General features: G+C 33.9%; 1 protein-coding gene across 2 annotated transcripts in view; it reads right to left on the minus strand.

Annotated features, from left to right (window-relative positions):
• LOC129800651 (probable multidrug resistance-associated protein lethal(2)03659) overlaps positions 1 to 14,530 on the minus strand; it is a 36,287-nt gene that overhangs the window by 16,961 nt on the left and 4,796 nt on the right. For both annotated transcript variants that reach the window (XM_055845209.1, XM_055845200.1), the window contains exons 2-4: positions 5,311 to 5,408; positions 4,924 to 5,169; positions 3,764 to 4,345 (exon numbers count right to left, since the gene is read on the minus strand). In XM_055845209.1, the coding sequence (XP_055701184.1) occupies positions 3,764 to 4,345; positions 4,924 to 5,169; positions 5,311 to 5,387 (905 nt within the window). In that variant the 5' untranslated portion in view covers positions 5,388 to 5,408. The remainder of the gene's footprint in view (positions 1 to 3,763; positions 4,346 to 4,923; positions 5,170 to 5,310; positions 5,409 to 14,530) is intronic.

The following is a 14,530-nucleotide window of genomic DNA, read 5'->3' on the forward strand; positions in this document are numbered from 1 at the left end:
AATAATCACCAATATCGTAAATAATTGAGCCCGACAAATAAGAGAATTAGCATAAAAAGCATAAAAACCTGAACAGAAATCAAACGTTTAATATTGTCGCAGGGAATTATATAACCAAACGTAACAAATTTATTTTTTGAACCTTCAAATAAAACCATAGGATAATTCTACCACTTTTTGCCAGTAAACCACTTTTTCGCCACTCTAGTAATTTATAGAATATTTTTAATATTTTCTTCAAAGAACAATTAATTGTTTGCTTGCTAATGTATTTTCCATTTTAAAGTCTTTTTTTTTAATCAGTCCATTGTAAAAAAGGTTTTTAGACATATGCCAAAAGGGGTAGGGGAAAGCGCGCTACCTTCGGATGACTTAAACTTCGGACAACTCAATTTTATGATGGACGTGACCCATCACTGAGAAAAATAGGGTGCGATTAACATTTTTCCTCGTAACTTTAATACTTTTTAGGTGTAAAAATATATCAACATTTTTTAAAGTTAATTTTACACCTTTTTAAGGGTAAAATTAACATAAAAAAGGGTAACTTTAACCCCTAATACACCTAAAAAGCATAATATTAACACCGATTTCGGATCAATAATGCAGGGTAAAATTAACATTTCCGGAATGTTATTTTAACTTTTTCGGATTTCTCTCACTCAGTGATGGCTCTTTTCTGGAAATTTGAGTATTGAACTAGCTATTAAAATATAATATTATAATAGGTGAAATTCAGGGCTTCAAATAAATTATTATAAAAAGTTTAAGCACGCTCTCCCCTAACTTGAACCAATTTATTAATTCTTTTATTATTTTATTGATTATTAAAAAAAAATATAATTTATTAATTTAAGCACTCAAAAAATCCATCAAAATAGCTTGGAAGGGTTACAAGTGAATTTCGAAAAAAATAGTTATTAGTTCATAGCCGATTGGAATGAGTTCAGACTTATCAGAAATTCCAAGACCTTTTCAAAGAACCCAAACATGGCTCCATGCGATTGAGAAATATATTCTCTAAAGCCAATTTAAAGCTGAAAAACGTTATAAGGAATCAGGGCCGGATTTAGAAATGTGGAGGCCCAGTACCCATTTGTAGGGGCCCCAAAAATCTTATGTTTTCCAACAGTGCGACAGTGTGAACTATGCCAAGTCCTAAAACCTGATTTTGTTTTTACTTTGACGAACTATACCGAGAAAACAGTAGAATTCCTTAAGTTTTTGCCTATAAATTAGACAAGTTCACTGAAATTATATCATTGAAATTTTGAGTGATTCGAACTCTGGTTCAATTCATTTATATAAATTTAATAGATTGATACAAAAAATACGCAAAATAAGAAATTTTACTAAATTCTCAGATTCGAGAGCACAATACCTTTAAAAGCTTTAAAGATACCTTTAAAAGCATTTTGTGTTGATTTCATCCAGAAATATTAAGAATTAGGGCAAGAGCTCATAATTTTGGACAGTTTCTAAAATTGGACACTTTGAGGGTAAAGTTGGACACTAAAAATAAATTGATTAAAATTGTGGATTATATTTGATGAATAATGAATTCTATCTTAATATTTGTTCTTTTTGGAAGATTTTAACGCTGAATACGTTAAATTTTGAATATATTTGAGTTAAAATTGCTTAGGAATAAGTTAACTCTTTCGTCTCTTTTGGGACTCTAGTACCCAAAGAAGCATATGAATATTCAATGAAAAACCATGTTTTTTAATTATTCAGAACTGATATAAATCCGATTCTTGTGGATGATTACAAACTATAAGGATGTCTAAATGTGAGATATTTTTTTGTAGGACCTCAATTAATTCCTGAGGTTAGATATTTTTGATTAAAAGTTGTGAAATTGGCTTGCAGCATATGCTGCGGTCCGGAAAGAGTTAAATAGGAATGATTTAACTGTATTTTCGTAAGAGAACGAAATATCCCAGATACAAAAATGAAAGAATCGTTCGACGTGTTTTCGAGCAATCCGAAAAATAAGGTTTTGAGGGAAGAAGGGACGAGCAAATGAAGGTCATTTTAATAATATGTGGAAGTTCATTTATGAGGCGGAGGACTCATGAAGTGATTAATCATTTTCAGTGATTAAAACCGTAATATTCTGTATTTAAAATTCGTTATTTTGGATTTTTGGAAGAATAAGAAATTTTTTTAATTTACTTATGGAGGACTTTGGAATTGTACATCCAACTGGAGAAGGTGCTTTTTCAGGCGCCGAAAGCTTTACCGAAAAAAATTGTGTTTGATCTCTGGAAGGATCTGCACCCATGCATGCATTGGAAAAAGGTTATCTCTCTGTCACATCCTAGAAGTATCTCTAGTATATATCTCAGTCATCATCGTTTTATGCATCTACTGAGATGCATAAAACGTCTAACATTGAAGATTAATTTTTCATTCAGGTGGCAAAAAATGGTTAATTCATTCTATATGTGACTTTTATTTGACTCATTTTGCCATAAATCTTTCAACACCCAACCGATTTTATTATTGACCGTAGACCGTACTCAATGAAAGTACAATATGCAAGCTATTCATATTAATTTTATTCACTTAAGAAAAGACACAGGAGAGAGATTTTTATTTGAATTTGACTAATAGCCTCTACACACCATAGAAAATTATGTCGATATTGAAGAGTTTTTCCTAAGCGTAGAGAATTTGTCTCAATATGGTCATAAATTTCTCTAGTGTGTAGAGGCCATAAGGATAAGGCATTATTCAAAAGGTAAACCGGGGCCTAGTATTTTAGCGAAAAAGTCTTTCAATTTCAATGCTAAACTATAGGGCTACTTTGGGCTATGGGGCTACATTGATATACGATTTTTTCACATATTTCTAAAGGACTCTGGGCCTTGCTATAATTTAATTTAGATCTACAATTATTTTGTCTATCTATTACATTACGTTTAAATAGTTTTCGAATATGAGGCGCTCGGAGCAAAAAAACTCTAAGTCGTATGCATTTCCCTATTAAAATAGCGTTTTTTGCTCTGAGCTCCTCATATCATTAAAATCGTATCTTAAAATCATTGTAGCCTTACAGCTCAAAATAGCTCCACCTCCTCATAATTCAAAAGTTACTGGTTTCAGGGAGATATTTTATTTTATATATTTTTAAAATAAGTAGGGGAAACTGGGGCACCACCAAACACGGGGTAGCACCAAACACTGCGATTTTCTAATCAGATATTCGACTTCTGAAGACAAGGCCTATAGGAATTTATAGGCACTATAGGGATGCTTGTCCATTGAAGAAATTGTCGAGATAGTCCAAGTAGTTTAGAAATAAAAATTACTGTTTGGTGCTACCCCGTGTTTGATGGTGCCCCAGTTTCCCCTAATTACTTAAAGGAAGTCGCACTTGAACATACTTAGTAATTGATTTATGACCTTCAGGTAAGACTCTTAATCTACTCAGTAATCTCATAGTTTCATAGTTTTTGTCATAGTTTCTAAACTATTACTTCATTGTGCAAAATTATATTCGAAAAATTAAAAAAAACAAGAATATACGTGAAAAGTTAAGCCAAATCCAGTGTTTTGGAATTGGTAGTTCTATTTTTCTTATATAACTTTTTCTTTGTAAAAATAAAAAGATATTATTAGGATAATTAAGTTGTATATTGCGAATTTCAATAAAGTTGTCAAGTTTTAAATGCGAATAACTTAGAGTAGTAGAGCATTAAAATGAAGAAGAAATGAAATAAAAAATATTTTATCAGAAAACAAGTTGTTTACTTACATTCTCGCTTTTTCCACAAGTTTCCCAAATGGCTTTTCCCAAGCATACATTTTGATGACTTGAATCCCTTGAATTATTTCATTCATCAATCGGACACGTTCATCGGTCCTTAGGGCAGTTTTGAGTCGTAGCACCGAAGTTTTTTTGCCCAGATAGGCCTGAAGAGGGATGAAAAGCAGGAGAAAAATGACACCAAAAACTGCAGAAACACCCACTTCTCTGTACATCAAATAAGTCACAACAACCGTCTCAAGTGGTCCCACCCATAGATAATGCAGAAAGATAACAGATAAATCCAGACGTCCAACATCATTGGACAACAAATTCACCACTTGACCAACTGTAGTGTCTCCTAGGGCATTTTTACTCAAGCGTAGTGCCTTCCGGTAGATCATGCTGCACATGGAGACCCTTATTTTCATGCCTTCGTGCAAATTACTGAGCATAAAAGAGTGCATAAAAAGTACCGATAGGGCACTGCATAGCACTACAGCTCCAGCATAGAGATAGGCATCCCGAATAACACCATCACTGGATGAATAATAGGCAATTAAACCACCCAGAAATAATGGTTGAGAAACCCTGAAAAAAGAACGCAAAAAAGATCATTAGCAATTTCTGGTACAATGTTTTTTTTTTAATGGTTGAAATGAAAAAAAAGCATCGTCTCTCCAATTCCATGATAGAAAATAAAACACTCATTCATGAGATTCTTCTTCCTAAATGAGATTGATTAGTTCCAATAATGTTGGACATCACAATGCGAAGTTTTTTGTCAGTTTTTTTTTCTTTCAAAGTGCATTAGTATCGAATATATATAGAGAGTATTGCACAATCAAGTTGATTTTCAATTGAAAATTTCATTGAATTGTGCTTCATTTCCCACCCCAAAATGGCAATCAATTAATTCAAATCAATGATCAACAATTATTCATGCAATTTTTCAGAGACATTTTCTCATTCTAGGTAATTACGTGTGATTCAATCTACTGAAGTGGGATATCAAGTTGCCGAGAAATAGCGGTGCTTGTAGCCTGAATCAACATAAGTATTTGATAAAGAAGAATAGAGAGGAAAAAAAAGAGCTGAAGATCATAATGATTAAAAATATCAAATAAATTTCATAATATTAAAATAAAACATTAAAATTTAAAACTTACTTGAGCAAAAATTCAATTGCAGCCAGAAACAGCCCAAGAAGCATAATTTTCCACCCAAATACTGCTAATGCAGCTCTGAGTAAACTGGGTTTTTTGCCACGCTCCTTCTTTACAGCTATTTCCCTCTCCCATGCTCTACACATCTTATCACCCAAATAATCAGATTTGTGACACTTGAGAGCCTCATAGATATCATCCTCCTCGAGTTCCTTCTTGCGTCCTTTGAAAAATATCGGCAGAACCCACCTAAAGGAAAGTTAAACCATAAGTAAATTTTATGCAAAATTATACTTTGACACATTAAAAAAACTTCTATTTCACCCTGGTATCATTAAATATTTGCGTAAGTTAAAACAATGAAAATTTTTCATTGAACAAAATACTCACCAGAATATAAGGTAGGAGAAAAAATTTGCTTTTTCACGGGGATTTGCCGGTTTCTTATTTTCCGATAGAGCCTCCATTGTTTCTTCTCATGAAAATACCTGGGAAAAAAGAATTAAAAAAAAAAACACAATCGTAAACAAACTTTAAAACAATACAAATAATGTTCTTGAAAAATGTAGAATTTTCCCCTTAGAAATATATTTCTCTCTACAGAGCATGTTTTGCTGTTGATTGAGCTAATTTTTCAACAAACATTTACAACACTCCCTATCACACCTGTAAATTGACATTACTTATCGGTCATTAGTTCTCTATATACTGTACTAATAAATTTCTTGTGGATTCAATTTTTTGAAAAATAAAATTAACCCAATAAGATGAGCTACTGCGAGAAATATTTATTTGATCTATCATGTCTAATGCATAAAAACTGTTGTAATTTTTAATATTTCTGTGAGAGTGAATAGAATCTAGGGAGCAAGGAAGGAACCTCTCCACGCCTATTTAGGGCTTTAATCGGAACTAAATAGGTGCTCCTGGACAGTCCCTGGAGACTGACTGATCCTTACACAACGAGGCTTAAATTGAATGTCGAAAGAAGACGCGAATACTTCAACCACAATATCGACACGATTAATATCTAGAATCTAGATCTCGTCATATTATTCACTCTCATAGACAGTTTCGAAAATATATTTACAAAACAAAGGTTATTGTACGCTAGGCACTAGTCTCAACAGGAACATGACATTTCCTATGTTTCCCATATGTTTCTAGCGAGCCGAATAAACATTTGAGTTTAATACCTGTTTTCTGTCATTGTAGAATGAATTAGCAAAGAATACTAATACAAAATAAAAGCCAATTTAATAATGAAGAAGCAACCGAAAACCTTAAATTGGCAACCTGCGTAATTTTGGAGATATCTCGTGAAATGTGTACGAAAACAGAGAAAAAATTACACTAAACCTGGTCGCATTTTTCGAGCTAATGTCACCCCCCGCCCTGAGTCTCAACGCATAATATCTATTCTTTGTAGACAAATTTTATCAATGAGAGTGAGCGAAATGAAGATTTAGTCATCTCGTTCACGCTCACAGAAATTTGGACAACATGTTTACTGATAAGAACTATTATACATTGGGCATTGTGACCCATGTACAATAACTTTTGTAAATATGTATTCAAAACTGCGTATAAGTAAGAGCAAGATGACTGAATTTAACTCTAATGGCCTCTACCGAAATGTCAAAAACATGTTTACAATAATGCAATAGTTATTCTGTACACAGCATTATGTCCAGCGCACAATAACTTTCTTTTGTAAACATGTTTTCAAAATTACTATGAGAGTGAGCGAGATTACTAGATCTAGATTTCATTCAATCTCAGTGAAATGCTTATATGTTTACATAACTAAAACATGTTTACAAAAATTATTGTGCGTTTAGCATTATGACCAGCGCACAATAACTTTTGTTTGTAAGCATGTTTTCAAAATCTGCCATGAGAATGAGCGAGATGACTAGATCTAGACTTCGTTCACTCTCATTGAAATTTTAAAAACATGTTTACTAAACAAAAGTTAATGTATGTTGGGCATTATGACCAGCGCACAATAACTTTTGTTTGTAAATATGTTTTTAAAATTTCCCATGAGAATGAGCGAGATGACTAGATCTAGATCTCACTCCCTCTCATCGAAATGTCAAAAACATGTTTACTAAACAAAAGTTATTGTGCGTTGTGCATTATGCTCAGCGCACAATAACTTTTGTTTGTAAACATGTTTTTGAAATTGCCTATGAGAGTGAGTGAGATGACTAGATGTAGATTTCACTCCCTCTCACAGGAAGCTCCGAAAACATGTTTACAAACAAAACTTATTGTACGCTGGCATTGTCTGACAAGGACGCTGGGCATTATGCCCAATGCACAATAACTTTTGTTTGTAAATGTGTTTTCAAAATTTCCTGTGAAAAAGAGCGAGATGACTAGATCTCTGTTTCATTCATTCTCATTGAAATGTCAAAAATATGTTTACAAAACAAAGATTATTGTGTGGTAGAACTCCCCCTAACCAAAAGACACGACAGGTACCCAGGACATCCAGAAATCAGCAAATGGAACAGAAGTAGCACTGCTCTCATTCTCAGATGAGATGGTAGATCGCAGCCAACAAATATGTGACTGAAAGGGGAGATATAGTCTCGAAGATTTAAGCCGCAGATATACCTAACACAATCATTAAACTAAACTGAAAGACGACGGATTGTGTCACTATCCGCCGCAAAGAAGAGCTCTGCTCCATAGTTGAAGAAAGTTTGAATTTATGTGGAGGAATCACCCTCCACATAAATTTGGAAGTCATAAGCATAGAGATTAAATAAGCAGTTACGTAAAACTTAGGGTAAATCATTAATAAAGAGAGAAAACAGCAAAGGACAAAGAATTGAACCCTGCCCAATGCCCTTACTTAAGAAGGTTGGTGGTGAGACGTCCTGACTAAATCTGAGAATTTGCAATCTACCTGTAAAGTAAGAGCGAACAAGGGCTACTGCTCAAGACCAGAATTTAAAAAGAGTGCATAACTTGTAGCAAAGAAGGTTGTGGGGAAGGCTATCAAAGGCCTTAGTGAAATCTAGAAGGACCAAAATAACAAAATGACCTCGATTAAGAGCTGAAGAGATATCATGATTTACCCTAAGAAGGGCAGTCGTAGTGCTGTGACCCTTACGAAATCCCGACTGAAAGTCACAGAGCAGTCCATTGTCATCCAAATGTTGAGAGATTTGTTCATGAAGGAGGAATTCAAACGCTTTTGAAAGAACAAGAAGCAGGCTAATAGGCCTAAAATCAGATGGAGACTTAGGGTTTGAAATTTTGGGAATCGGTACTACAAGAGCCCCTTTCCAAGAGTCAGGATAAGTAGAAGTAACAATAACATGATTGAAGAGATCCGTGAGCACCGGGATGATAACCGGGAGAAGATTTTTAATAAAATCAAGAGAGACACCATCACACCGATCACACCCCATGGCACTCGACTTGACACGGCAAATAGCATAAACTATATTTTCGTGTGAAACACAGCAGAAGATAAAACCCTCCCAGGGCGCAAGTGGAAGAGAAGGGGAAAAAAGGGGGTTAGTAGATTATTATTATTATTTATTAATGCAGCGGCAAATTGCCATGCATATAAAAATCAGGTACATTATGCCCAACGCACAATAACTTTTGTTTAGTAAGCATGTTATTGACATTTCAATGAGAGTGAATGAAACATAGATCTAGTCATCTCGCTCATTCTCATGGGAAATTTTGAAAACATGTTTACAAACAAAAGTTATTGTGCGCTGGTCATTAGAAGACTACAATTCAATAACAATTCTAGCCATACCAGTGTAGAAAAAATAATTTAAATGTCTAAATAGAAATAACAATTTGTACGTGATTATTAAATAAAAAAAGAGAAAATAAAGAGAAAGAACAAAATTTTAATTTAATAAAACACTGCAAGAAGACTAACGTTGCTTACCAATGAGATTTTAAATTAAATCGTTAAATTTGTAGCTCTTATGAAAAGAGCTACTTTAGCGAGTTTGACTATCTCACTAGCAGTTAGGGAATTACTATCGTCAGCTGTTACAGACGGTCGACAACTTATTATGTACAGATTCACGCCGGTCCTCTCTCCGCCCCTGGAACTGGTCGAGCCGTCGCTCCCAGCATATCGGAGACTAGTGTGAGGGGTACTTGAGTGCATCACTCCCCCCAACACCCATTTTTGAGCAACAAGGACGTCGGTGGGACCAAGGAAAGGATTGTGAGCGGATAGGGGTGCTTCCAGAGTAGAGGTGTCGTGGAGGAGGAATTGCCCCCTTTATGTGCTTATTGGTGTTATTAAAGAATTAAAGTCCATCAGGGAAATCCTCACTTTTAATTGCTGGTCTGTTCTTGCCAGGGTGTCACAATACGTGGATTTAAAAGGGGGTCTCCTCAAAATACCCACGTAACAATATTTACAAAACAAAAGTTCTTGTGCACTGTACATTATGCAGAGCGTACAATAACTTTTGTTTTGTAAACGAGAGTTTGGTGCTAAAAATATATTTACCATACAAAAGTTGTTGTGAGTTGTGCTTGTGCATTTTTATGACCAACTGACAATAACTTTTGTTTATTTTATAAACATGTTTTGAGAAATACCAATGTGAATGAGAAAGATGACTAGATGTAAATTTCATTCACTCTCATTGACATTCAAAAACATACTTTAAAAAACAAAAGTTGTTGTGCGCTGGGCATTACCAAAATCGTAATAGTTTTTTGATTCGTAATGCCCAACGCATAATAACTTTTGTTTGACATTTCAATGAGAGTCAATGAAACCGACATCTAGTCATTTAACATCTTGCTCTCTCTCATATGAAATTTTGAAAACATGTTTACAAACAAAATTTATTGTGCGTTGAGGATAACTATGTTTTTATTATTTATTTATTTATTTTGATGTATCGGGTTTTTAATGCCATTTTGTACATTGTTCAGTTCAGTAGTGGGTATATAAGGGAAAGAAAAACCTGTGAGAAATAATATTCAAAATTTAAAGTAAAAAATAGTATATATACGAATATACAATAATAAATTACCAAAATAAAAAAAAATACTAATTTAATAAGTTTCGAAACTGGAGCTACTATTCAATATTGCGAAAATATATCTAAACTGCTTCTTATCAGTGACCTCAATAAAATTTTTTTTTGTTTCCCCCCTTACCTGTCCCTGTCCCCCCTTACCAAGGTCTTAGGCCTTTAGGCCTATTTTGACCAGTATCCTGTGTAGAAAATCCTTTAAAAACCAAAAACGTCCACAAAAATATATACCAAAATCATCAATCTATAAAATTAAAATATCTCCCAAATACTGAGGAAAAACAATAAATATTTAAGACGGGAACCTTACACATTAATGGCCGTACTGCTCAATAAAAATATATTGTGGTAATTTTTCCGTCACAAAACGATTGAGTCGAGTCTTTTAAAACATTCTCTAATAAAAATTGCTGATCATTTCACAGCCATAAAAATTCCTTTTGCTTCATCTTTAGCTGATTGGTTAGTAGTTTTATAAAATTTGTCTACAATAAATTTAATTTAGTAAATTTTCAATTAAAATAAGTAATTATGCATAAAAAGTGAAATAGGGTAAGTTGCATAAGTTGGAACAATTTCCAGAGGCTCGAACTTTGATACAAGATTAAAGACATTATAAATACATTTTTCCCTGATGACATACATAAATTTGCTCCTTGATTCTTCTAGAATATTACCGTTTCATGGAAATTCTTGAAAAACAGTTTGAAAAGTTCTTAAATACAAGAAAAATACGTGAGTGCAAAACAATATAATTTGGACAGGGTGGGACAAGTTGGACGTGGGAATTTGGACAATGCGTAGGGGAAGGTTGTGCAAGTTTCAAGATTTTTTACTGAATGCCATACAAACTGAATCAATTATACCACTAGGGTAAAGTGTATAATTAAAAAGTAAAAAACATTAAGGCTTAGATATATATTATTTATTAAATCTTTTTCTTGGATATTTTGATTTTCTTGCTTTGCTCCTTTTCTTCTTTTATTTTGAGCCTTTCTTCCTGTTTCTGAAGTCTAATTCTTTTTTTTCTTGCATAGCCTCTTCAAACATGAATTTAAAAACTCTATAGAATAATATTAGATACCTGTCCACCTTTGGGCGAAAGAATTACACCCGTTTCGTCAAGATTAAAGACGCGATCAGGAGGAAGTTCCAGAAGATCTTTGGATTTTAAATATTCATGAGTTTTCTCAAACCACTCAGTGATATCCTCAGTGGTAATACCAGCTCTTTGGGTTGTGTATGCTTCTGGTGTACGAAGTCTCAATTCTGGGTATCTGTTCAAAAAGCTCTTGAACCAAGAGTATCCTGGCCTTCCATCGGTGAACTCGTTGACAATCTTGAACTTCTTACAAATAATTTGCACAGTGTTGAGGACTTGATCTTTTGTTATAGGATGCCACTTGTCACTGCATCCTAAAATCCATTCAACGAGCTCATCTTCTATATCTTTTGGCAGCGTAGGAGGCCTTCCCCCAGAGCATTCTTCCGGACATTTCCCGGTCAGCTTATTAAAAAGTGTTGTTCTTGGCACCCCAAATAATACTGACACCTGACTTAGTGACTTTCCTTGACGAAAAGCTTCCAGTGCTTTGTTCACTTGGTCTTGAGTATAGGATTTGTACTTTTTCAATTTATTTGCCTTTTTACCCATCTGAAATAAAAAGAAAACCCCTGCAATACAATCGTATCTCCGGATGTCCAACTTGTCACTTTTGCTCACGCTTCAAATAAGCACTTTTTCTTCATACAGTTAGTAATTATATCAATTAAAACCATTACGTACCGTTAACTATCGAGATTAAACACTTTATTCCACTAAAATTTGCCAGAAATATTGAGAAATGTCAACAGAACCGAAAAACCAAAGTCACTCTTCTTGTGTTTTTATTAGGAAAAAAATGACCGATCGATGTATTTTTTCGACGGTGAAAAGTTACACTGTCAATTGAGGTGAGAATTTTATACGTTAAATCTTATTCATATGAATGGATTTTCACTTTATTTGCAGCACAAGGAACCAAATAATTAAACTATAACATAGAAAAATATACTAATTAAAATTTAGTACTGTATTTATCAAGAAAAAATTGACTGTCCAACTTGTCCCAGCGAGATTTTCCAACTTTTGCCATTGTCCAACTTGTACCAATTTACCCTATTTATGGCATAGGAAAAATTATAAAAAAAAATAAACTAATCATTTTAAACTTATAAATAGCCTCGAGTGGGTCAGTGGATAGAGCAGTGGCTCTGTGACTGCGAGGTCGTGGGTTCGTGGCTGAGCGGCAGCAGAAAAAAGATTTCTCATGCCATATCGGCTTCGAATTCGTCCAGTGAATGAATGAATAGTAATGTCAATGGTGCATATTGGCAAAAAAGTGAACCGCCTAAAAACAATAGAGGCTGGTACGAAAACGAGTTTCGATGTGAAAGTGGTACTTCAATCGATACAAATATTCGCTGTCACTGATCCCAAAAACACACACCGAGAAGGGATGCTGTGATATAGTAACGGCACTGATTGTCCACACAGAGCTGCGATATAGAGCGGCTACCCGTATCGGGGGATAAGATAGAATAGGAGTGGGGAAGCATAAGGGGCCCAATTGGTGGCCTGGATACATCGGAATATCCGAAATGGAGAACTGACCTCTGGCAAAATTTTATCTTATCTTAAACTTATAAATGATTTATGACAAACTGAATGACCCAAAATATTTATTATATTTATTTAGAAAATAAAAGCTTAAACACTGTGCTCAGTAAAGTATTCAATTTCGGTCAATAAAGAATATAAAATTGATTGGAAATGAATTTAAATTTAAAACCATATCTGAGATATCAAAATGGTTTACGACAGTGTCCATACACCTTTTAGGAAAATTTCATGAAATAAAAATTCCCATCTATTGCTTTCGCATAATCTCCTCTTCCGTATTCTTCTTCTTCTTTTCAACTTCACATGAAATTAAATCTCGTTCTATCCAAGTTTGAGCGCGAAAGCGTGGGTTAGACATACAGTAGAGTCTCGCTATAGGCCATCGCTCTATAGTCCACAATTTATCGACCGTTGATTTCAAAACACTGATTTTAAGTTCGGTTATGTTTTTTAGTACGCGAAATTTATAATTATTTTAATACTTTTGGCAAACTTTATTAAGTAGTTGTGATAATTGTGATCCACAATGAAGAGAGCAAGGGCAAGTACCACAATCGTAAAGAAAATGGAAGCCGTCGAGCAATTTCAATACTAAAAATCGTTGATAATTTTAAATAATTACATGGACTATAGTGCGACCCAAGTGTCAAATTTGAAACCAAATATGGACTATAGCGAGACTCTACTGTATGTAAAAGTTTTGAAAAAAAAGTTAATGTGAATTTGGATTTCATGAAATTTTCCTGTTCTTACAGGTGTACGAGAGTCATAGATTTTTAATTTTCTGTTTTACAATAATATTTCAGTATTTTCATTGAAAATGCATTATTAAACCGTTGAAAATGAATATTTATGCTTCAACAATACAAGAAAAAATTCATGAAATCAAAATTCGTACCCCTTACTTTATCAAACGTTTTGCATATTCATCCTTTCATATGAAATTTTAATTCAGTTAAGAAGAAAAAGAGTGAGAAATAGTGGGATACACGAAAAACGTTTGAAAAAGAAAGGAATGCGAGTTTTAATTTCATAAAATTGTCCCGAACCAAAAGATGTACCAGCCAGAGTCATTACTATTAATATTTAATACTATTGAACCAGGGTTTCTGCCGTTTACCTGGGGAGGCCGGTAATGGTAAGACGGCGGCAGACGCGACCAGGTTACAGAGTGGGAATAAAAATTTATCTATTTTTCACCAATCACTGCCCAATCTGCTGCAGCCAAAATTAAATCAATAATACCACAGTAATAACATCATATTCCTTATCATTTTGCCTAAATTTCGTTATCTCAAAAATTCTGGAAATACATGCGTTGAAAGTACTGTAAGCCTAAACGTTTTGCAATGACCACGATAAAACAATCGTGTGGAATTAAGTAGAATTGCGAAATAATTCACACTGTGATTTATGCTGTATTACCTATAGTCATGCCGGCAAGAGTTTGAGCCAATGTCGTGTAATTCAATTGTCCAAAAGTGATAAAATTATCAATGTTTTGTCGTACTCGCGAGGGTGATAAAATTGTTAAATTTAGCAGATTATCGAATTTTTGAAATTGAATGCTTGAAATTGTTAACAAGCAATTAGAGATAATGAGCTGTTTCCTCTTCGTGTGCGACATTTTAGGAAAATCATCATGAATCGCTGAAAATTCTCCTTTCGCTGGAAACACTCATGAGAAACATATAGAACATCTTGATTTTATTGTTTGAATAAGATTTTCCAATTGATATGAACAGTTCAATTGATAAGGCTATGGAATGAGTTGAATAGCTGGTCGCTATTTCGTCACGCGCATTCTGTAAAATGACTCGCATGGACGAATAAATTGGTTATTTTCTGAAATTTACTACAAAACAGTTCCCTTTGTTATTTCCACGAGAAATGTAATGTTAAC

The sequence above is a fragment of the Phlebotomus papatasi genome, chromosome 1 (assembly GCF_024763615.1).
Source record: "Phlebotomus papatasi isolate M1 chromosome 1, Ppap_2.1, whole genome shotgun sequence".
In the NCBI taxonomy this organism is placed as follows: Eukaryota; Metazoa; Arthropoda; class Insecta; order Diptera; family Psychodidae; genus Phlebotomus; species Phlebotomus papatasi.